Source organism: Lontra canadensis, unplaced genomic scaffold (assembly GCF_010015895.1).
Source record: "Lontra canadensis isolate GAN:19392208 unplaced genomic scaffold, GSC_riverotter_1.0 scaffold35, whole genome shotgun sequence".
Lineage (NCBI taxonomy): Eukaryota > Metazoa > Chordata > Mammalia > Carnivora > Mustelidae > Lontra > Lontra canadensis.
In genome coordinates, this window is record NW_022631029.1 from 8,413,852 (window position 1) to 8,438,143 (window position 24,292).

Below are 24,292 nucleotides of genomic sequence, written 5' to 3' on the forward strand. Positions count from 1 at the left end.
ATTCTGGAGACTAGCCCAGGTGCACTTGAGATGTGATTCTGCTACTGTTGTGTAGAGTGTTTGTATGTGTCTGTTAGGTCTAGTTGGTTTATTGTGTTCTCTGTTTCCATTTATTCTGTTTGGTCAACTTACCTGTTATGGAAAGTGGAGTTTCAAGTCTCCAACTATTAGAGAATGGTTTATTTTTCTCTTCACATGTTTTCAGTTTTTGTTCCATGTATTTTGAGAGTGTTCTATGCTTAATATTTATGATTATTTTATCTTCTTGCTATATTTTTTGAAACTTTTATTTATTTATTTTCATTTTTTAAAAAAGATTTATAGATTTATTTATTTATTTATTTGAGAGAGAAAGAGAGAGAACATGAGAGAGATCAGCGGGAGAAGCAGACTCCCTGCCGAGCAGGGAGCCCGATGTGGGACTCGATTCTGGGACTCTAGGATCATGACCTGAGCTGAAGGCAGTTGCTTAACCAACTGAGCCACCCAGGCATCCTTGAACCTTTTAATATATAATGTCTTCCTTTGTCTTTTATAAATTTTGGATTCAAAGTCTGTTTTGTCTGATATTAATCTAGCTCCCCAGCTTTCATTTGGTTACTATTTGCATGGAATATGTTTTCCATCTTTTCACTTTCAACCTGTTTGTGTCTTTGGATCTCAAGTGAGTCTCTTGAAGCATAGACAGCTTAAACAGTTATACATATACAGCATATGCAGTTGATCCTTGAGCAACACGGTGGGTTGGGGTACTGGCTCTGTGCACTGTTGAAAATCTGTGTATAAGTTTTGACTCCCCCAAACTTAACTACTAATAGTTTACTGTTGACCAGAAGCCTTATAGGTAAGATAAACAGTCAACACATATTTTGTATGTTGTATGTAGTACATACTGTATTCTTATAATAAACTAGAGAAAAGAAAATGTTATTTAAATCACAAGAGAAAGTTCATTTACAGTACTATAATTTTTTTATTTTTATTTTTTAAGATTTTATTTATTTATTTGACAGAGATCACAAGTAGGCAGAGAGGCAGGCAGAGAGAGTGGGAATCAGGCTCTCCACTGAGCAGAGAGCCCGACTCGGGGCTTGATCTCAGGACCCTGAGATCATGACCTGAGCTGAAGGTAGAGGCTTAAGCCACTGACCCACCCAGGTGCCCCTGTAATGTTTTTTAATCAATACCATACAATTACATTGTCAGTTTACAAAATGAATTAATTGTTAGTACCTATATCAATACTTTTTTTTATTTTTAAGATTTTATTTGTCAGAGAGAGAGAGAACACAAGCAGGGGGAGCAGCAGAAGGAGAGGGAGAAGCAGGCACCCCACTGAGCAAGGAGCCTGATGCAGGACTCGATCCCAGGACCCTGGGATCACGGCCTGAGCTGAAGGCAGATGCTCAACCAGCTGAGCCACCCAGGGGCCCCTTGATACTATCTTACATGATAAAAACAGTATAGATGTTTATACATGTTACTGATATTAGACATCAAAAATGAAGATTGGAGCACCTGTGTGGCTCAATCGGTTGGGTGTCTGACTTGATTTCAGCTCAGGTCCTGATCTTAGAGTGGTGAGATTGAGCACCCCCCAACCCTCTGTGCTCAGCAGCCAGTGTACTTCTCTCTTCTTCTCCCTCTCCCCTTCCCCTTGCTCATGCACAAACGCATATGCACTCTCTAAAATAAATAAGTAGGGACACATGGGTGGCTCAGTTGGTTTAGCATCTGCCTTTGGCTCGAGTCATGATCCCACTGGGATCGAGTCCCACATGAGACTCCCTGCTTAGTGAGGAACCTGGTTCTCCCTTTGCCTGCTGTTCCCCCTGCTCATTCTCTTGCTCTCTGACAAATAAATCTCAAAATAAGCAGATAGATAGAAAATAAATAAATAAATATTTTTTAAAAATGAGAAGATTCTATGAAAAAGAGATTTATGGGTGCCTGGGTGGCTCCGTTGGTTAAGCGACTGCCTTCAGCCCAGGTCATGATCCTGGAGTCCCGGGATCCAGTCCCACATCGGGCTCCCTGCTTAGCAGGGAGTCTCCTTTTCCCTCTGAGCCTCTCCCCTCTCATGCTTTCTCTCTTACTCTCTCTCTCTCTCAAGCAAATAAGTAAAAGAAAAAGAAAAAGAAAAAAATTCGTATTTGTTTACAGGTATAATGATTCAGGCATTGATACCAAAGAAGCAGCAGTATAATTGTTTCATTGTAGCCTAGCCTATACATTAATGAATGAATCATTTAAAAAATTTTTATGTTATATAGTATTACAATCATATTCATAATACAGCGTTGGAAACATTGTTAGATTTTATTTACTTATTTTTATTAACATACATTATTTGCTTCAGGGGTACAGGTCTGTGAGTCATCAGTCTTACACAATTCACAGCACTCACCCATAGCTCATATCCTCCCCAATGTCCATAGGAAACATCCTTAGATTTTTTTTTTTTGTTTTAAGATTGTATTTATTTGACCGGGAGAGAAACAGGAGAGAGGGAACACAAGCAGGGGGAGTCGGAGAAGCAGGCTTCCTGCTGAGCAGGGAGCCTGATGCTGGGCTCTATCCCAGGACCCTGGGATCATGACCTGAGCTGAAGACAGAAGCTTAACCACTGAGCCACCCAGGCACCCCACATTGTTAGATTTAGAAAACACCTAACTGTGAGGATAGGCTGATAGGCAGTTTCTCCAATTACAGGAAAAAGAGGCATAATGTATGGTAATGTAATTCTTTGAAAGCAGTGTTATAAAACAGTAAGAAAACTAACACAATATGAATTTTCTATTAAAATCACTAATCTCTCCACTTCCATTCAAGTCTCGCATATGATGTTCTACATGACGAGTACTTGGGTGATGATGACACAAAACATCTCACGTGGTTCGAGAAGTTTATTTATTTATTTATTTATTTAAGATTTTATTTATTTATTTGACAGCGATCACAGGTAGGCACAGAGGCAGGCAGAGAGAGAGGAAGGGAAGCAGGCTCCTCGCTGAGCAGAAAGCCCGATGTGGGGCTCAATCCAAGGACCTTGGGATCATGACCCAAGCCAAAGGCAGAGGCTTTAATCCACTGAGCCACCTAGGCGCCCCAACAACAGAGAAGTTTATTAACTATTCACTGTGGGAGTTGGTCTTGCCCTCTCAAGTGGCAAAGGTAGAAGAGGTGGAAGAGGTAGAAATAGAATCAGGAAAGGCCTGCACGCTCTATAACTTTATGGAAATGCATCCTAATTTCTGACTTTTTTGGTTTCCAGTATCTCTAAAATTGTTTCTATGGTGGTTCCACAATCCTTCCACTGTTTGCTTTAGTTTCAGTGCTTGTACTTTAGAAAGTCTGGATCATCAAAGAAGTCAAAAGCAGTCTTCAATAATCAGAATGCAGTCAGATGTCTGATATCAATTTGTTTTCTGGGATTGCTTCTTCTACGTCTTTTTTTTTTTTTTTTTTTGAAAGGGAGAGAGAGAGAGAGCACACATGAACAGGGAGAGGGTTAGAGGAAGAAGGACAGGCAGACTTACTGGTGAGCAGGGAGCCCAATGGAGGGCTCAGTCTCAGGACCCTGAGATCATGACCTGAGCTGAAGGCAGACTCTTAACTAACTGAGCCACCCCGGTGCCCCTTGTTTCTTCTACATCTTCTTCCTCTTTCTTGGGCATGGTTTGAAAGTACTCATCTCCATCAAGTCATCCTTTTAAAATTTTTCTTGGGTGGTGTGTGTTAGCTCTTGAATTTCTCCAAGATCCATATTTTGAAACCCTTCACCCCCACCTTTTTGTATCCACTCTTTCATGATTTCCTTGGTTTCCTCTGTTGTAAATCCATGCAGTCATCACACCTTCTGGACACAGTTTTCTCCAGCAGGAACTTACTGTTTCAGGCATAATGGCTTTCATGGCTTTTCCTACAACAGTGGCATCTTCAGTGGTGTAATCCTTCCAGACTTTTGGGGTGCATTGGTGGCTAAGTTGGTTGAGCATCTGATTCTTGGTTTCAGCTCAGGTCATGATTTTGTGGTTTGTGAGATCGAGCCCACATGGGGCTCTGTGCTCAGTGCAGTGACTGCTTCAGATTCTGTCTCTTCCTCTCCCTTCCCCTCTGCTCCTCTCCTCACTCACACAAACTCTGTCTCTAAACTAAATAAATAAAATCTTTAAAAAGAAATCCTTCCAGGGGCGCCTGGGTGCCTCAGTTGTTAGGTGTCTGCCTTTGGCCCAGGTCATGATCCCAGGGTCCTGGGATTGGGCCCCACACTGGGCTCCCTGCTCAGCAGGAAGCCTGCTTCTCCCTCTCCTGCTTCCCCTGCTTGTATTCCCTCTCTCCCTCTCTTTCCTGTTAAATAAATAAAATCTTAAAAAAAAATCATTACAGACTTTCATGATGTTCTATCAGAGTTCTCTTTCATAGCGTTCACAGTCTTTTCCATAGAGTACCGTGTATAAGAAACTTTCAAAGTCCTTATGATCCCCTGATCTAGAAGCTGAATCAGAGATATGTTTGGGGCCAAGTAGACCACTATGACACCTTCAGTGTTGAACTCCTGGGGTTCTGGGGGGTCAAGGCCTTTGTCCAATATGGAAAGAACTTTAAAAAGACAGTTCTTACCAGCAGAGTACTTCCTAAATCAGGAAGAGTCACAGCATCAGTGGAACCAGTCCAGAAAGAGGGTCTTGTTCAGGCCTTCTTGTACAGCCAAAAGAGTTGCAGCTGTTTATCTTTTCCCTTCAGGGCTTGGGGGTTAGCAGCTTATGGGTCATGAACCTAAGAACCTAAGAACGGTAGAGTTAGCCTGTACCTTCTTGCCTTATATCTTGGTGGTCTGTTCTCTTTCTTATTATTTTTTAAAGATTTTATTTATTTGACAGACGGAAATCACAAGTAGGCAGAGAGGCAGGCAGAGAGGGAGGAGGAAGCAGGCTCCCTGCTGAGCAGAGAGCCCGATGCGGGGCTCGATCCCAGGACTCTGGGATCATGACCTGAGCTGAAGGCAGAGGCTTTAACCCACTGAACCACCCAGGTGTCCCTCTCTTCCTTATTAATAGATGTCCTTTGTGGCCTTTTTTTTTTTGCCCCCAGAGTAGGGCACATTCATCTGTATTAGAAACCAGATAGCCTTTTTCCTCAGTGATTTTTATCAGTGGCCATGAGAACTCAGCTGCTGCTTCTTGGTGGGCAGAAGCTGCTTCTCCTGTTATCTTGACATTTTTTTAAAGTCAGACCTCTTTCTAAAATTATCAAACCATCCTTTGCTGGCATTAAAATCTCTGAATTTAGCTCCTTCACCTTTATCTGCATTAAGTTGTCATATAATATGACTTTGCTTTTTCTCAAATCATATTAGAGCCTGTAAGTATGCCTTTCTTTCTTTTTTTTTTTAGAGATTTTATTTATTTGACAAAGAGAGATCACAAGTAGGCAGAGCAGCAGGCAGAGAGAGGGGGAAGCAGGCTCCCTGCTGAGCAGAGAGCCTGATGCAGGGCTTGATCCCAGGACCCTGAGACCACGACCTGAGCGGAAGGCAAGGGGTTAACCCACTTAGCCACCCAGGCGTCCCTAAGTATGCCTTTCTTACAGCAGTCCTGCACCCACATAAAAGCTGCAATAAGCTACATTTTCAATATGAGATAAAAAGATATCTTATAAAAATTACAAGGTTTTCGTGCCTGCTGGTATAGCTGCACTGATGGCTTCATGAATTTTCTTTTTCTTTTCTTTTTTTTTTTTCCCCATGATCCTTACACTGGATTCATTTATCTTGAAACAGCAGACAACTGCAACCGCAAACCTCTGTGGTACATATCAACCAATTCAACTGTTTCTTGTAGTTTCATGACTACTCTGCTTCTTGGGAAGACTTTCAGCATCAATGATGGCACTTTGTATGGGTCCCATGGTGTTATTCAAGGTTTATGGTATTGCATTAAACATGAAAAATAACAGGAGAACCAGGAGAAATCACTTTTTACTGTGATAATGCAATTTGCCAGAAAGACTAACTGCCTCTGCAGGGATGATTAGTGTCATTTTTTTTTTCTAAGAGGATACTTGCAACACTTGAGCACACCGCAGTAGCAGCAGGAGGTGACTGCGGAATTATTACAGTAGTATAGTATGTACTACAGTTAATTTTGTGCAATTATGATTTCACACAGTATCTTTACATTTGTTTACATTTTTCTCAACTGCAAATGGTACCACTTATGGTCTGTGAGTTTGTAAGTTTTTCGTTTTTGTTTTTTTCAAAGATTTTATTTATTAATTTATTTGAGAGAGAGACTGTGAGAGAGAGCATGAGCAAGGAGAAGGTAAGGGAGAAGCAGACTCCCTGTGGAGCTGGGAGCCCGATGCGGGACTCGATCCCAGGATTCTGGGATCATGACTTGAGCTGAAGGCAGTCGATTAACCGACTGAGCCACCCAGGCGCCCTGTAAGTTTTGATAAATTTTAACTTTTTTAATAAAAGACTTATTTACTTTAGAGAGAGGGAGAGTCCTCATGTGAGTGGAAGGAGGGGCAGAGGGAGACAAGCAGACTCCATGCTGAGCAGGGAGCCCAACCCAGGGTTCCATCCCGGGACCTGAGATCATGACCTAAGCCAAAAATCAGGAGCCAGATGCTTGACCAACTGAGCCACCCAGGCACCCCAAATTTTAACTTTTTATAATAGTTCTGTGTGTATTTTATGGTAGTAAATGATAAAATACACCTTTTTCTTAGTTTTATTCAGTATTTTTAGGTTACGTGTTTCATCTGCTTTGTCATAAATCTCCAATAATTTTTCCACTATATATTTTTTTAAAAATCTGTGAATTGAAAAGAAAAATCTGTGAAGAAAACTCATTGCAATTTAAACTTGTGTTGTTCAAAGATCCTCTGCAGTTAGATCATGTTTTTTCATTCTGCCCATTTCTTCTTGTGATTAGAAAAGTTTAAACTTTACATTGAAAGTAATTACTGATAAGGAGGGACTTCTGCCATTTTGCTTTTTGTTTTCTATATGCCCTATAGCTCTTTTTGTCCTTTGTTTCTCCCATTGTTGGCTTCTTTATGTTCAGTTGTTTTTTCGTTTGTTTTGTTTTGTTTTGTTTGCAGTGAAATGTTTTGATTCTCTTCACATTTTCTTGCATGTGTATTCTTTGTGGTTACCATGGGAATTACATTTAACATTCAACAGTTATAACAACTTAATTTGAATTTATATCAACTGAAGTTCAGTAGCATACAAAAACTCCAGTTCTGTAAAGCATCTTCTCTTTCTGTTATCAGTGTCATAGATAACATCTTTATAAATTGTGTCCTCATTAACCTAGATTAATAACTGTTCTTTATGCATCTGTCTTTTATTATTTATTTTTGGTGCACACAGTGTTTTACTTTTTTTTTTTCTTTAGGATTTTATTTATTGGGGTGCCTGAGTGGCTCAGTTGTTGGGCGTCTGCCTTCGGCTCAGATCCTGATCCCAGGACGATCCCAGAGTCCTGGGATCAAGCCCCATATCACCTCCCTGCTCAGCGGGGAGCCTGCTTCTCCCTCTCCAGCTCCCCTGGAGCTTGTGTTCCCTCTCTTGCTATCTCTCTCTGTCATAAATAAATTAAAAAAAGAAAAAAAGATTTTCTTTCTTTATTTGAGAGAAAGAATGAGATAGAGAGATAGCATGGTAGGGGAGGGTCAGAGGGAAAAGCAGACTCCCTGCTGAGCAGGGCCCCCCCCCCCCCCGCCGCGATGTGGGGTCCCGGTACTCCAGGATCATGATCTGGGCCCAAGAAGTCACTTAACCAACTGAGCCATTGAGGCACCCACACAACTGTGTGTTTTTGTTTTTGTTTTTGTTTTAAAGATTTTAAAAGATTTTATTTATTTATTTCACAAGTAGGCAGAGAGGCAGGCAGAGAGAGAGGAGGAAGCAAGCTCCCCGCCGAGCAGAGAGCCCCACGCGGGGCTCGATCCCAGGACCCTGAGACCATGACCCGAGTTGAAGGCAGAGGCTTAACCACTGAGCCACCCAGGCACCCCCACAACTGTGTTTTTATTAAAGCATAGAGACAGGACCTGTAGGCAGAAAGAGCTGCCTGTGCATCTATCTGTCTTTTAAATCATGTGCAAAATAAAAAAAGTGGAGTTACAAACCAAAGTTCCAATAATACTAGTTTTTATAAGTGCCCCTGTGTTTATCTTTACCAGAGACCTTTATTTCTTCATATGGCTTTGGCTACTGTTTAGCCTCTTTATCATGTCAACTGGGAGAACTTCAGCATTTCTTGCAGGGTTCAATAATAAACTCCCTCAGATTTTGTTTACCTGGAAATGTCTTAATTTCTTCCTCATTTTTTGGAGGAGGACACTTTTGTTGGATACAGAATTCTTGATTGGCAGTTTAGTTTTTCCCCCCTTAGTATTTTCAGAAATTATCTACTACCTTCTGGCCTCCAGGGTTTCTAAAGATGATTGATAATCTTACTGAGGATCTCTTGTCACTACTCTCTTGTTGCTTTTTTTTTTTTCCCTAAAGGTTTTATTTATTTATTTGACAGACAGAGATCACAAGTAGGCAGAGAAGCAGGCAGAGAGAGAGAGGAAGGGAAGCAGACTCCCCGCCGAGCAGAGAGCCCGACGTGGGGCTCAATCCCAGGACCCTGGGATCATGACCCGAGCTGAAGGCAGAGGCTTTAACCCACTGAGCCACCCAGGCGCCCCTCTCTCGTTGCTTTTGAAAATTCTTTGTCTTTAATCATAATGTGTCGGATGTGAGTTTATCTTACTTGTACTTGATTTATTTATTTATTTTTTAAAGATTTATTTATTTTGGAGAGAGAAAGCTTGAGCACGTGCATTGTGTACAAGTTGGGGGAGGGGCAGAGGGAGGGAATCCTCAAGTGGACTCCCTACTGAGCATGGAGTGGGCCGAGGGCCTCCATCCCACCACCTATGAGATCATGACTCTTGCTGAAAGCAAGAGTGGAGTGGTCAACCAGTTGAGCTACCCAAGTGGATATTTCATTGTATTTCATTTAGCTTCCTAGATTTGTAGGTTCATATCTTTTATAAAATTGGGGGAAATTTTCTTTTCTTTGGCCAGTATTTCTTCAAATAATCTTTCTGCCCATTCTTTTCCTTCTGGGACTCCCTTCTCATTTATTACATAATCATTGTCAGTTTGACAGTATCTCCAAACCCCATAGGTTTTGTTCATCTTTGTTCTTTTTTCTTTCTGCTCTTTAGACTTCATAATTTCAATCCTTTTCCCTCCGAGTTTGCTGATTCTTCTGCCTACTCTAATCTGTTGAACCACTCTGGTGAACTTTTCATTTCAATTATTATACTTTTCAGCTCCAGGATTTTTATTCCACTGTATAAATTTCTGTCTCTGTAAATAGTCTCATTTTGCTTATGCGTTGTTTTCCTGATTTCCATTAGTTCTTTAAGCATAATTTCTCCCATTGTTAGAAAGTCCTTGTCTAGTAAATCTGATATCTGGGTTTATTAGAGATAGTTTCTGTAAGTTTATTTTGTTTCTTTGTATGTCTTGTGTTTTTTTTTCTTACTGAAAATTGGGCATTTGACTATCATAATATGGTAACTCTGGAAATCAGATGTACCTTTTGTTGGAGTTTGCTGATGTGGTGGTGGGGGATTGTTAAAGGCTGTAGTAGTCTGTTTTGGGGCTTTTTCTAAACTGTTTTGCAAAGACTATTCTTTGTCATCACTGCATGATCACTGATGTCTGTTCCATTAACTCATGTTCATCTAATGTTTTCCATGAATACCAGAAGCTCAAACAAATGAAAACGAACAAAAAACACTAACAAAAACAAAGAGAAAAGGAGCAAAATGAATAACCACCTCTGTTTGTTTTTTATATTGATTCTGTACTGGGGCATTCCTTCAACATTTGGCTAGGCTTGCTCTGGGCCTTGGGATCAACCTGAGGTGAAAGCTTAAGGTCTTCTCAGGTCTTGTCTCATCATGTGTCTTGTCTGAGTATGCATGTAGTTTTCTAAAATTTCCCCTATGTTTGTTACTTTGGAATGTCCTAATTTCCCGAAGTGTTTTCACCCCAACTTTCCCATATCTGAGTCTGCTTTGTAGCTTTTACTAGCAATGCTTCTTACCCTATCCCTACCCACCACTCAGGTTCTGAGTTAGATGAAACAGAGACAAGCACCAATCCTCACATCAGTCCTTCAGATATCTCCCAGACAGATTAGAAGAGATGTGCACAGTAATCTGCAAATCAGGTTTCCCTCTTATTTGAAGGAGGGAGCTGGGAACTAGGCTGCCATTTCTTCAAGATAAAACCTCTGCCTGTGCAAGGGTGGGTGGGACAGGGGTGAATGAAACCACCACAAAACTTGACTGTTATTTTGAAGATAGCTTTTTCTTGATTGCACATTCTCTTCGTTGTTATGCACCTTTGGCTGTTTTCTAAGCCAGCAGAGCTGGCTCAAACATTTACTGCTGTTTTTTGATGTTTCTGTGGAAGAATGAGACTTTGGAACTTCCTCATCTGCCATTTTGCTGAAATGTGGTTTGTCTTTTCACTCTCTTGGTAGTGTACTTTGTTTGCACTTAAGTTTTTTATTTTGGTGAAGTCTACTTAATTTTTTCCTTGTGCTTTTGGTGTCATATTTAAGAAGCTATTGCCAAATCCATGGCATTGAAAGTTTGCATCTTTTTTAGTAACTGCAGCAGAGGTTGTGTAGATGACTTCTCAGGTTGACTTGGGTTACATGCCCATTTTTAGTTCTAATTTTATTTATTTATCTTTTAGCAGGAGAAAATTAAATATAGTGTCATACATATGGGGAATCCATGTATGAGGAATCCATGCAAACATGACATTTCCAAGGCAGTCCGGCAACATGAGGTTTATATGACATACCAAATAAGGAGAGGGTTAGGGACCTCAGAGTACAAAGGAGAGGAAGATCCTTAGCATAAAGGTGAGAAGAGATGTTTGAGAAACAGACTTTGCCCTGTTACGCAGATAAGTTTTTTGGTAAAGAGGAATCTCTGTTCTCTGTTAATAGTTCTCTTACTGATACAGTTGGACAGTTAAGAAGCAGATAAAGAGCTTTTCATGCTAGGTTTTGATTTGTTTTAATTCTAAATAATGTTTCTCTCACAGTATGGTACATCTTGGTACATGCCCATTTTTAGAGCAAATTACTGTGATGAGAGTGGTAGACTATTCTGATTGACTAGGCAAGATTGTATAGGATCAGCCATGGACTGAATGGTGTTAATATTAAAGACGCTGTTTCCAAAAAGGAAGGTGAATGGAGGATAGAAAAATTAGTAAATATTTAGAAAACATAAACCATTCTTATAACATTGAGAAACTTATGATGCTCCAGAGTGCACATTTTTTTAAAGACTTTATTTATTTTAGAGAGAGAGTGATCATGAGTGGGAGAGAGGAGCAGAAGCAGAGGGAGACGCAGACTCCCTGTGGAGCGAGGAGCTGGACCAGTCCCAGGACTCTGGGATCATGACCTGAGCTGAAGGCAGACACTTAACTGACTTGAGCCACCCAGGCACCCCAAGAGAAATACATTTTTAATTTAAAATGTTTTAAATTTAATTTTAATGTTTAAATTTAATTTTTAATTAAAAATGTATTTCTCTGGGCGCCTGGGTGGCTCAGTGGGTCAAGCCTCTGCCTTCGGCTCAGGTCATGGTCTCAGGGTCCTGGGATCGAGCCCTGCATCGGGCTCTCTGCTCGGTGGAGAGCCTCCTCCCCCCCCCCACCTGCCTCTCTGCCTACTTGTGATCTCTCTCTCAAATAAATAAATAAAATCTTTTTAAAAAAAAAATTTATTTCTCTTGGGGCGCCTGGGTGACCCAGTTGGTTGAGTGTCCAGCTCTTGATTTTGTCTCAGGTCGTTATCTCAGGGTTGTCAGAACAAGTCCCACATTGGGCTCTACCATTGGGCATTGAGCCTGCTTGGGATTCTTCTCTTCTCCCACTGCCCCTCCCCACCTCTCTCTCTTGCTCGTTCCCTCAAAAAAAAAAAAGTATTTTTCTTGTTATTCTTGTTATAAATTAATAAGTAAATGTTTAAAAGTGACTTCTGGGGTGCCTGGGTGGCATAGCCAATTAAGTGACCTGACTTTTGGTTTTGGCTCAGGTTGTAGCGTCAGGCTCTCACAGTGCTCAGTGTGGAGTCTGCTTGAGACTCCCTCTCCCCTTTACCCCACTAGTGCATGCGTGCTCCCTCCCTCTCTCTAAAATAAAAAAAAAAAAAACAAACTAAAAGTGACTTCCAAAAATATCCCTGTTGTTGTTCCTGATAAAGCAAGGTGGAAGAAATTAGCTTTTTTCTTCATGTTCTAATATGTTTATATTTTGTGGTTTATTTTATACAGGTACTATTATAACCAGACTTTGGTAGCAAAAGGATCTACTTACTGGGCTCTCTTAACATAGAAAGAGATGTGGGGGGATTCTCGATCTGCTAACAGAACAGGACCTTTTCGGTAAGTCTTGAAATTTGAATACTGAAATTGTAATATTTTAATGGTAAAGATATATAATATTTTTTGGTCTATCATAAAGAGGGATATTTTCTTTGTATAGAAATAGCTCTGCTTTTTAAAAATAGAAACTATTTAAAAAATTTCTAGTCATTTCCAAAGTGCTTGTGAGGTTGAATACTGAGCATGCCAAGTGTTTTGTGTGTCAGCACTTTTTTTTTTTTTAAGATTTTATTCATTTGTCAGAGAGAGAGCACAAACGGGGGAGCAGCAGGCAGAGGGAGAAGCAGGCTCCGCACTAAGCAAGGAGCTCAATGTGGAAGTTAATCATAGGGCCCTGGGAACTTGAGCTTAGCCGAAAGCAGAAACTTAACTGACTGAGCCACCCAAGCATCCCAATGTTTCAGCACTTTTTTTTTTTTTTAAAGATTTTATTTATTTGACAGACGGAGATCACAAGTAGGCAGAGAAAAAGGGGGAAGCAGGCTCCCCACTGAGCAGAGAGCCCAATGTGGGGTTCGATCCCAGGACCCTGATTATCATGACCTGAGTCAAAGGCAGAGGCTTAACCCACTGAGCCACCCAGATGCCCCAGCACTTCTTTTTTTTTTTTAAAGATTTTATTTATTGTTTGACAGACAGAGATCACAAGTAGGCAGAGAAGTAGGTGGAGTGAGAGAGGGGGAAGCAGGCTCCCTGCTGAGCAGAGAGCCCGATGCAGGGCTCGATCCCAGGACCCTGGGATCATGACCTGAGCTGAAGGCAAAGGTTTTAACCCACTGAGCCACCCGGGTGCTCCTGTTTCAGCACTTTTTAAACATTAAAAAATAATCCCCCAATTATTTTTTTTAAATCACTTTTAACAAAGTAATACATACTTGGCAAATAAGGAAAGCTAGCAAAAACATACATGAACATTTATATATGTAAATAAAAGTTTTGTTAATTTCACTAATTTATGTCTAGAATCCAGAGCTGTGTTTGGCCCATGGCAAGTTGTGTTTCAGTTATCAAAAATAGTTCTGAGAAAAAAAAAATTACGGGATGCAATTTTCTAAGGTACATTTTCAATATTAAGTGTTACTGGGTACAAAGATGAGTTGAGAAAGTAGTACCTTTCAGTTATTAGTAGATTATATTTTAGATCTGTAGGGAGTTAATTTTTTTATAGCCAATATAATAAATGATGATGACTGTATTTTTAAAGCTTTTGTATTATGCTTACAATTAATAAAATGCCAAAGGAATGTGATTTTTATGATTTATGGTTTTATGATTTTACTTGGTATATGGCAAAGAAATCTGATCTTTAAAATTATATATTAAATATTTATATGTATGTTATAAATATATATGTATATATTTTTTAAATGCTCCAATTGAAACTTCTGTTACTAGTAAATTTTCTTTTGGATTGGCAGTCTGTGGGATTTTATCACACAAATTCAAGAGGTGTTCTCATCATTCTGAAGCTGGGGGTTCCAGTGAAAAATTAGATAGAGAACTGAGTTTTAAAAATCCATAAAATATTTAGTAAAGCTAGTGTTTCATAAATACTAGATATTGGTCTTTACTTTTGGCTCAGCAGTCTTTAAGTTAAAGCAATGGTGATGATGCTGGGTACATTTTTCCTTTCAAAATTTAAGGTCTGTGTCAGTGGTCAGCAAATTATAGTCTTTAGCTCACTTTTGTTTTATTGTAACACACCCAAGATCATATGTTTAGATATTGTGTGTGTTTGCTTCCATGCCACAATGGCAGAGTTGAATAGTTGTGACAGACTGCAAAGCCTAATACCAATAATATCTGGCTTTTTTGTGGAAAGTTCACCGATCCCTAGTCTAGATCAGTGGGCTTATACATCAGCATTTTTAAATATTTAGGTTGTAATCTATCCTTTTTTACTTATATTTATAGATAACTATTTTGTAAGTAAGCCTATTTTGTACAGAATTAGCCTAATTTAGATTATTTTTAAAAATTTTTTATTTATTTAGATTGTGTAGTTAAGCCTTCAGAAATGTTGGGTAACCTTAGCTCTATTTTGTAACTTGAAAAAACATTTTCAGAACATTTTTTGTTTGACCAGTTTGTTATTTAAAATTATATTCCTCCACCTTAATTTTAGTTTTTTTTTTCTTTTAAGATTTTATTTATTTACTTGAGAGAGATTGAGAGAGAGAGAGAGCGCATGAGAGGGGAGAGGGTCAGAGGGAGAAGCAGACTCCCCACTGAGCAGGAAGCCCGATGTGGGACTCAATCTTGGGACTGCAGGATCATGACCTGAGCCAAAGGCAGTTGCTCAACCAACTGAGCCACCCAGGTGCCCATAATTTTAGTTTAAATGTAAGTCATTACATGCTGTTTTTAAAGTCTTTGACTAGAAGAGAGATGTAGTTTATATAGCATAATTTTTTGGAAGACTAATTTGGATTTTTTTTTAAAAGGTATCTTACCAAAAAAAAAAAAAGGTATCTTACAGGGGCGCCTGGGTGGCTCAGTGGGTTGGGCCTCTGCCTTCAGCTCAGGTCATGTTCTCGGGGTCCTGGGATCGAGCCCCACATTGGGCTTTCTGCTCAGCGTGGAGCCTGCTTCCCCTGCTCTCTCTGCCTGCCTCTCTGCCTACTTGTGATCTCTCTCTCTGTGTCCAAAAACAAAACCTTAAAAAAAAAAAAGGTATCTTACAGGAAAATGATTTTACATTTTATTTTATCAGCTTCTTAAATTTTATTTGATTGAAAATGATTTTCATAATCGCTGCTATTTTATGTTAATAGAACTGTTTCTTGAATAGTCTGCATAAAATACATTTCTAAGAACCCTTGTACAGTAGGTTACTCTAGATCTATTTGATCCTCCCAACTTAAGAGGGTAGTATAATCTTCAGGGCGGTATTCAAAGACAGTGTTAGAAACACTCTGGTCAGAAAACATGTAGGTTTAGATACCTCAGCACCCATGAGTATTTGCTGAAGCTTAAGTCTTCCTATAAGCTAACTATTGGGATTTGATGATTTTAAATATGGGAGACACTAGAGTTAGTGATAATGTCTTAATTTTAGTGCAAAATACGAAGAATGTTTCAACTTGCTCCTCTTGGGATGAACCATACAGACATAACTAATGTTAATGGGAGCTAATGGAAGTCATCATGTTCCGAAAAGCCATTAAATATGCATCATTCTAATGTTCAGGTTACTGTTGTTGAAGTCCTATTACTTTAAGGAAGGGTTTGGCCTTGTAACTCTTTCTCCTGAACTGAGTGACCCAGAATCAGTTGTCCTTTGAGTTTTTCTCTCGTGGTATAGTCTGTGCTCAGAGGGTCATATCCTGTATATTCTGGTAGGAGAGAACGGAGTTGGATGTGATTTCCTAATACTTTTTGTTTTACTGCTAAATAGCACATAGCCCTTCAGATAATTTCCCGTTTTCTTTTTTTGTACCCTCCCCTCACCCTTAAGCTCAGGCTCCTAGGTATCTGATTGCCTATTTAAATTCCTTTTTACCAAAGCCTAAGTGTGTAAATGGTCTGAAGGCTAGGCAAAGGGAAGAATCGGGTAGAATGAAAGAGTAGGCCAGTTCTCATTTATCTCTTGAGTTTTGTAAACTGAGGATGTGAATTTAATACTTTGCTTATTTTTAAATATATTTTACTACTATGAAAAACTAGTACGAGGCATTAGAATCTGGAATATCAGCTTCTTCCTTTGGGACCTGGAGATAATACTTGAAGGCCTAATGCTCTCTCTATGTCCCTTTCAGCATTAAGCTAGATGCTGTTTCTTGGCTAAGTTGACGTACATATGCTTTGTAGCATGATTCATGCTGCCTTTTGTGATACTCTTGGGTAGTTAAAATAATAGGACCCAGGTGAGAGCGCTTCTAGGTGGAGCCACTGTAGAACTGGATTTTAGATGTGGCCAGGGTTTATGCTCAGCTGGTGTACCCTTGTGTGCTCCTACTGGTGATTTACAGCCAGTGTTCCTTCATTTTGGGCGTACATCCATTCCGATCTGGGTGGTGTCTATGCTGTAGCTGTAATCAAATATTTTGCAATATTATCGTTGTATGCAGAAATGAGAAAGACACCTCCTGAAATTTACTGTAATACATTTATAGTGCATTGATTTATTTGACGTATAGGAATCATCATGTTGATCTTGGAATTCTAAGTTCCCTGGCTGTAGGAAATGGAAATTTTTGTAGTGTGTCACCATTGCTAGCTTATCTGGTGTTGCGGATTTTCCCTGTTGCAGGACTGGGTGAAAGCTTTTTCTGCAGCAGTCATGTTGAAAACCTTGTGTTGACTTTCCTCGTGTTCTGAAATGGGAACATAAAAGTTTACTCCGCCACTTCGTCTTAAAATAGCAAAACATTGCTGTTTTCTGCAGATCTAGGACCTTGTTACAGAACTCTGCCAAAAAAAAAATGTTTACAGAAGAATGTGCTGTGATTAGAGAAGAATATGCTGGTGTGTAGATTTCAAACTCTCTGGACAATATGAATAACACTGTCTTTGTTTCTACAGTGGGAGCCAAGAAGAAAGGTTTGCTCCCGGGTGGAACAGGGATTATCCTCCTCCTCCCCTTAAGAGTCATGCTCAAGAGAGACACTCTGGCAACTTTCCTGGCAGAGATTCACTTCCCTTTGATTTCCAGGGGCATTCGGGGCCTCCCTTTGCAAATGTAGAGGAGCATTCTTTCAGCTATGGAGCTAGAGACGGACCGCGTGGTGACTATCGAGGAGGGGAGGGACCTGGACATGATTTCAGGGGGGGAGATTTTCCATCTTCTGATTTCCAGAGCAGAGATTCATCACAGTTGGACTTCAGGGGTAGGGACATACATTCTGGGGATTTTCGGGATAGAGAAGGACCACCAATGGACTATAGGGGTGGAGATGGGACTTCTATGGATTATAGAGGTAGGGAGACATCTCACATGAACTACAGAGACAGGGATGCTCACACTGTTGATTTCAGAGGTAGGGATGCTCCTTCATCTGACTTCAGGGGCCGGGGCACTTATGATTTAGATTTTAGAGGCCGGGATGGATCCCACACAGATTTTAGGGGACGAGATTTATCAGATTTGGATTTCAGGGCCAGAGATCAGTCCCGTTCTGACTTTAGGAATAGAGATGTGTCTGATTTGGACTTCAGGGACAAAGATGGAACACAGGTGGACTTCAGAGGCCGAGGTTCAGGTACTAGTGATCTAGACTTTAGGGACAGGGATACGCCACATTCAGATTTCAGAGGTAGACACCGGTCCAGGACTGATCAGGATTTTAGGAGCAGAGAGGTGGGACCTTGTATGGAGTTCAAAGATAGGGAGATGCCCTCTGTGGATCCAAATATTTTGGATTACATACAACCCTCTACACAAGATAGAGAACATTCTGGTATGAACATGAACAAGAGAGAAGAATCCACACATGACCATACAACAGAAAGGCCTGCTTTTGGCATTCAGAAGGGAGAATTTGAACATTCAGAAACAAGAGAAGGAGAAAAACAAGATGCAGCCTTTGAACATGAGTCCACATCGGACTTTCAAAACAGCCAGAGTCCACTTCAAGACCAAGACAAGTCACAACTTTCTGGAGGTGAACAACAGAGTTCAGATGCTGGTGTGTTTAAAGAAGAAGGTGGTCTGGACTTTCTTGGCCGGGAAGACACTGATTACAGAAGCATGGAGTACCGAGATGTGGATCACAGGCTGCCGGGAAGCCAGATATTCGGCTATGGTCAGAGCAAGTCTTTTCCAGAGGGCAAAACCTCCCGAGATGCCCAGCGGGACCTTCAGGTATATTAACGGAGTAGATTGCTTTTCTGCTTCTTGTTGTATCATAAGGCATTTCTGAAGGATGAAGCGTAGGGTCCAGGATCCTTGGTCCTGGGTCTCCCCTTCTGTAACCATTAAAAAACAAAATGGGGGCACCTGACTGGCTCAGTTAGTAGAGCTTGTGACTCTAGAGCTCAGGATTGTAAGTGTGAGCTCCATGTTGGGTGTAGAGATACTTTTTTTTTTTTTCCTCAAAGATTTTATTTATTTGCCAGAGAGAGAGAGATCACAAGTAGGCAGAGGGGCAGGCAGAGAGAGTGGGGGAGGCAGGCTCTTTGCTGAGCAGAGAGAGCCCAATGCAGGGCTCGATCCCAGGACCCTGAGATCATGACCTGAGCCGAAGGCAGAGGCTTAACCCACTGAGCCACCCAGGCACCCCTAGAGATTACTTTTCAAAATAAAATCTTTTTTTTTTTAAAGATTTTATTTATGTATTTATTTGACACACACACACACACACACACAGAGAGAGAGAGAGAGGGAGAGCGAGCGAGAAAGGGAATACAAGCAGGGGGAGTGGGAGAGGGAGAAGCAGGCTTCCCAGTGAGTAAGGAGCCCAACACAGGGCTCGATCCCAGCACTCTGGGGTCACGACCTAAGCCGAAGGCACCCCTAAAAATAAAATCTTTAAAAAAAATGTATATTCGAGAATGGAATGTACATCTCTAGAGCAGTGACTCTCAGCTCAGTTCATACTTTTGGTGTATATCTCTTCATTATTTTGTTTATGCTGAGGATTTAAATGCCTTGAGATAATTTAGTTAGAAAGTAATGTCTTTGGGAGTTGGTTCTCTCAGTTCTTTTTAGTCAGGCCTTGTGGTTGTTTAGGGTACACTTTTTTCTTTTTATATTTTTATTTATTTAAGTAATCTCTACACCCAGCATGGTACTCAAACTCGTGACCCCGAGATCAGGTCGCAGGCTCTTCTGACTGAGCCAGCCAGTAAGGTGCATTTTCTGAAACTCATTTAGGATATACAGAATCCCTAGGAGTCTTTCGGTAGTCATGAGAAGGTGATGTTAGTGTTTCAAGTATCTTTTTAAGGTAACTTAATTGACTTAAATGTTGAATTTCAATAAGTGAGAAGAATTAAGTTTGCAGTTGGTTAATGCAAATATTATCTTTTGAAGTAGGTTTTCCCCATCTCAACTCAGGCTTCTGTTACTTTGGACAATAATCTTAAGACATGTTAACCAAATAATGAATTTTGAGAATGTTAGAGGTGATTGACTATTGTTCAGATCAGGACACTCTTTTTTTTTTGAAGATTTTATTTATTTGACATAGAGAGAGATCACAAGTAGGCAGAGAGACTGACAGAAGAAGAGAGGGAAGCAGGCTCCCCGCCGAGCAGAGAGCCCAATGTGGGGCTCCATCCCAGGACCCTGAGATCATGACCTGAGCCGAAGGCAGAGGCTTAACCCACTGAACCACCTAAGAGCCCCAAGATTAGGACACTTTAAAGAGTAAGCGAGGACGTTGCAGTTGAGGCTTCTGTGAATACAGAAAATGCAGATTTGGGGCACCTGGGTGGCTCAGTGGGTTAAAGCCTCGGCCTTCGGCTCAGGTCATGAACCCAGAGTCCTGGGATCGAGCCCCGCATCGGGCTCTCTGCTTGGCGGGGAGCCTGCTTCCTCCTTCTCTGCCTGCCTCTGCCTGCTTGTGATTTCTGTCTGTCAAATAAATAAATAAAATCTTAAAAAAAAAAAATGCAGATTTCTCTGAATTGTACTCTTGTATGGTCAGATGACACCTTTTGATTTTGTTCTGAAATTTATTTATAGTTGACATCTTTGACAAATGGCACCTGATTAAAATATTTTTTCCTATTTTCTCATTCAGGAAAGGAAAATTTTACATACATATATTTACATATGTATACATATTTTTTTTATTATGCGAAAAATACTTTTGAGAATGTTAGTGGTTTTTTTTTTTTTTTCATGGTAATAAGTCCTATTCAGCACTGTTTCTCTTAATGTTCTGCTTTACTATTTCAAGACTCCTCAGTGAGCCTTGATTTTAGCACACTTACATACTAATGATTTGAAATCAAATTTTGGAACTCAGAAAAGTAGGGAATTATAATTTTTCATATTTTAATGTGATGCAAGTGATTTTGATATTTGATCCTGAGAACTTGCATTTCATCTTTGCTTTCATTTGCAAACTAACATGCTTTTATTTCTGAAATAATTTTTTATTCTGGATTCAAGGATCAAGATTATAGGACTGGCCCAAATGAGGAAAAACCAAGCAAGCTTATTCGATTAAGTGGGGTGCCTGAAAATGCCACAAAAGAAGAGGTAAGGCTCTTTTTTCTTTTTCTTTTTCCTTTTTTTGTCAATTAAAAAATTATTTTTACTTTTTGTTTTGAAAAATTAATAGATTCATAGGAAGGTGCAGAGAAACTTACAGGGAAATTTTGGGTGTTCTTCCTGCAGTGTTAGCATCTTATATTACTATAGTACAGTAGCTAAACCAGCAAGTTGGCTTGGGTACAATCCATAGAATTTACGTAGATTTCAGCAGTTATGTATTCACTCACTGAGCTGAGGTTCATGATTGCTATCCTCAGACCTGGTAATCATCCTTTAAGGCATAATCCCAGAGGGAGCATTGGATTGCATACATAAAGATGCAGTTTATTTACAGTAGTAAAAACTGGAAGCTGCATAACTCTTCAGTGTTGAAGGACTGGCTGAGTAAATAATGGCTGAACTTACAGGAAAATCTGGTCAGGCTTTTATAATAGGAAGAGCAGACTGTGTTTACTCTGTGCCAGGCGTCACATGATGCTTACAAGCATTAGTTCTTTAATTATGACTGCATCCTAGGAATAGGTACTCTTTATTCATTCCTTCCAAATACAAAGCACCAAGCACATGCTAGGCACTGAGTGATACAGCAGTGAGTATTGTAAAGTCACTGCGTCCATGGATAATAAAAAAGTAAACAAAAAAACATAATTTCAGGCAGTGATAAATGATCTAAAGGAAACTAAAATAAAGGTGTTGAGCGTAACTGGGCTAGGGGCTATTTTCATTTGGGTAGTTGGGGGAAGGTATCGCTAAGGAAATGACATTTGAGCCCAGGCCTGAATGCTGCGAGAGAGCAGTCCCTCTGAAGATGGGAAAAATAACCTGACCAGGCTGAGGGAGTTAAGTGCCATGGCTCTGGACTGACATGAGCCCAGGGCATCATCCTGTGTTTAACAGATGAGAAACTGGGCACTGAAAAGTTACACTGCAAGAGAGCAAGAGAGGCTTGGAACGTAGGCAGTCTGATTTCAGAGCTTGGGTACTTGATGGTTATGTTCTTCTGCCTTTTTTGTGTACTTGGAAATTTTTGAGTAATTATGTTCTGCTCATTAACAGTTTTGAATGCCTAGAGTGTACACGGGTTAATTTTGCCTTAATAAAGTGATCATAGCCTTAAATTACATAGAATAAAATCAAGGAGGGAAAATTAAATATTCAGTGTTTGGTTAATGATTTACATCATTCGTGTATATACCATATTCTTGCAGATTCTTAATGCCTTTCGGACTCCTGATGGCGTGCCTGTAAAGGACTTGGAGTTGAAGGAGTATAACACAGGTGAGTTTCTGCACATGCCAGTGGCCTTGGGTTAGGAAGAGTCTTTGTCACATTTCTGCATCATGTGTTACTCAAAGTTATTTTAAGAAACCACGGTTAAGATTTCCAGAAGCCTCCTGTTGATGCCTTCAAAGAACAGCCAACTTTAGGCTTAGCTGTGGTTCTTTGTGGCTGTTTGTCCACACATGGGCGATGAGGATGCATGTTCCAGTTCTTCTGGGTGCCTATGAGATATAAAGTGAGTGTTGTAGCGTTTAAGATAGAAAGTTAGTGTTGTAGCATTTATCCCTGAATATATTTTATAGAATCATTAAATTTACTGTGTATGTTCTTCATTGTGGTGGAGTATTTATGTTTGAGCCTGGCAGGATTTAATAAATTTACTACTATGTTTAAAAATTTACATTTCGTTGCTTCAGCCTGAAATTTACAACTTTCCAGAGAAATTGTACAAATTAGCGGTTTCTTGGATTTTCAGTCTTGCTCTGAGAATGAAGCCCTGCAACAGCTGTTTTGTTGAAACCCATGAATAGATCGAGAAGAACTTTCTCTTTGACCTCTGCTCTATGGTCTGAACTACAGATTAAATTTTTCATTTTGTCCTAGTGTTTTAGAGTATCATGTTTGGTCACTTCCTTCAAATCTTAGTACAAAAACCTGAAAGTGAAATGCTAGGTACTCAAGGCATTGAGTGATATTTTAGTCTATATAATATGAAATGATTTAAAAGTGAAGGTAATCTTCAAGTGATCTCTTGTGGGATTTTAAATTGAAGAAAGTAGATCATTAATCTGTTCACAGAACTTAGAATTTTAGTAATCCAAATTAAAGAACACGTCAAGTAAGAGTATGCTGTATTTTGAGGATATAGTTTACCTCTAAACAGTTTTACCATGGAATAAATTTCTTTGTATTAACTAGAGAGCTGCTTCAGTTTGGTTCTGCAGAGGGAGACTACCATAAAAATAAATTTTTGTGCTTGAAATAATTTGGTATTTTTGTGAAGTCCAGAAGTATTTTTTTCTGTAAATATTTTTCTAGAAGGCTAAATATTTTTTTGTTTTAAAAGCCTCAATTCTCAAAAAAAAAAATCCTCAATTTGTGGAAACATAAGAGTAGTAATGTTGTTCTTACACATTCATGTCTTTTTTTTTTTTTTTTTTTGCACGTGTCTCATACATACTTTCTAGATGTACTATTATCTTTAGGAACTAAGAGTAGAATTTATAGGCCACAGTTACTTTTTAACTGACAGCAGTAACCTCAGCTTTGGTCTTATTTCATGAACTGTGTTTTTATTAAGTACTGGTATTTTAAGGAAAGTAGAGATGTCTTGAAGTTTAAATAGCAACTTAAACTCTTCATTTCTTTAGTACTCATTGACTTTATATTGTCAGATTTTTTAGCAGAGTAATACTTAATGTATAAGGTCCATAGAAGTAGTTCTTAAATTTGCATGGTATAGTAGCTGTTAGAAACATAATTGGCAGACCAAAGACATTGATACTCATGTGAAATCATTCAAGACAGTGGTTTAAAAAAAAAAAATCACCTTTCAGGAAATACAGTCTTTTCTTGGCATTTTATTATATGAAGTGACAGTGTATTAAATATGTATACATGGTTCTTTTTTTAATGAGAGAATTGGATTACCAGTCCCATGTGATCCATCTCTTCGTGGCAAGTAGAATGAATGTTTGAAGATATCCATCAGATCATGTTAACTGCCATGCCTAAAATCCTCTAATGGTCTTCCATCTCATTTGGAAGAAATTCACAATTCTTTGTTCTGACTTACAGAATCCTGCATGAGCTGGCCATTGGCTATTTGACGTCATCCCATACTGCTCTCCACTTTTCTTCTTATGCTCTAGCCACACTGAACCTTTCTAAAGTAGACTTGATCAGTACAGACTTCTTTCTCTGAAAGGGCCTTTGCACTGTCCTTCCCTCTGATCCTCACTCGTCTTTTGGGATTTAGTTCTTGGCTTCAGTTTCACCTCTCAAGGCCTTACCTCACCATCCAATCCAGAATCACTCCTTGGTGGTTTTTCATCATATCCTGGTTTGTTGTCATAGGATCGATCATTCTGGTATTTTCTCAGTGGTTTTGTGTATCTTATTCCTCCCAGAGAGTTAGTTCCATGACAGTGGGAGCCTTGTCTATCTTGTTACTTCCTGTTACCCTCGTGCTTGCCACTTTCCCTGGCACTGATGGGTTCTCAGTATGCATGGAATGAGTAAGTGTCTGTGATGTGTATGCATAGCAGCTGCGTTCTCTTCTCAGGTGAGGAACGTTAAAGGGGTCATTTAGGTTTCAGAGCAGTGCAGCCGTATATCTGCTGAAGAATATGC

At 39.8% G+C, this 24,292-nt stretch overlaps 1 protein-coding gene across 5 annotated transcripts in view; it reads left to right on the top strand.

Moving 5' to 3' along the window:
* RBM6 (RNA binding motif protein 6) overlaps positions 1-24,292 on the top strand; it is a 104,591-nt gene that overhangs the window by 15,789 nt on the left and 64,510 nt on the right. For 2 of the 5 annotated variants that reach the window (XM_032868095.1, XM_032868094.1), the window contains exons 2-5: positions 12,385-12,495; positions 17,020-18,298; positions 20,555-20,644; positions 21,868-21,937. In XM_032868095.1, the coding sequence (XP_032723986.1) occupies positions 12,452-12,495; positions 17,020-18,298; positions 20,555-20,644; positions 21,868-21,937 (1,483 nt within the window). In that variant the 5' untranslated portion in view covers positions 12,385-12,451. Of the gene's footprint in view, positions 1-12,384; positions 12,496-16,999; positions 18,299-20,554; positions 20,645-21,867; positions 21,938-24,292 lie in introns of those variants that run through there. The other 3 variants (XM_032868096.1, XM_032868100.1, XM_032868097.1) reach the window with 3 other exon arrangements.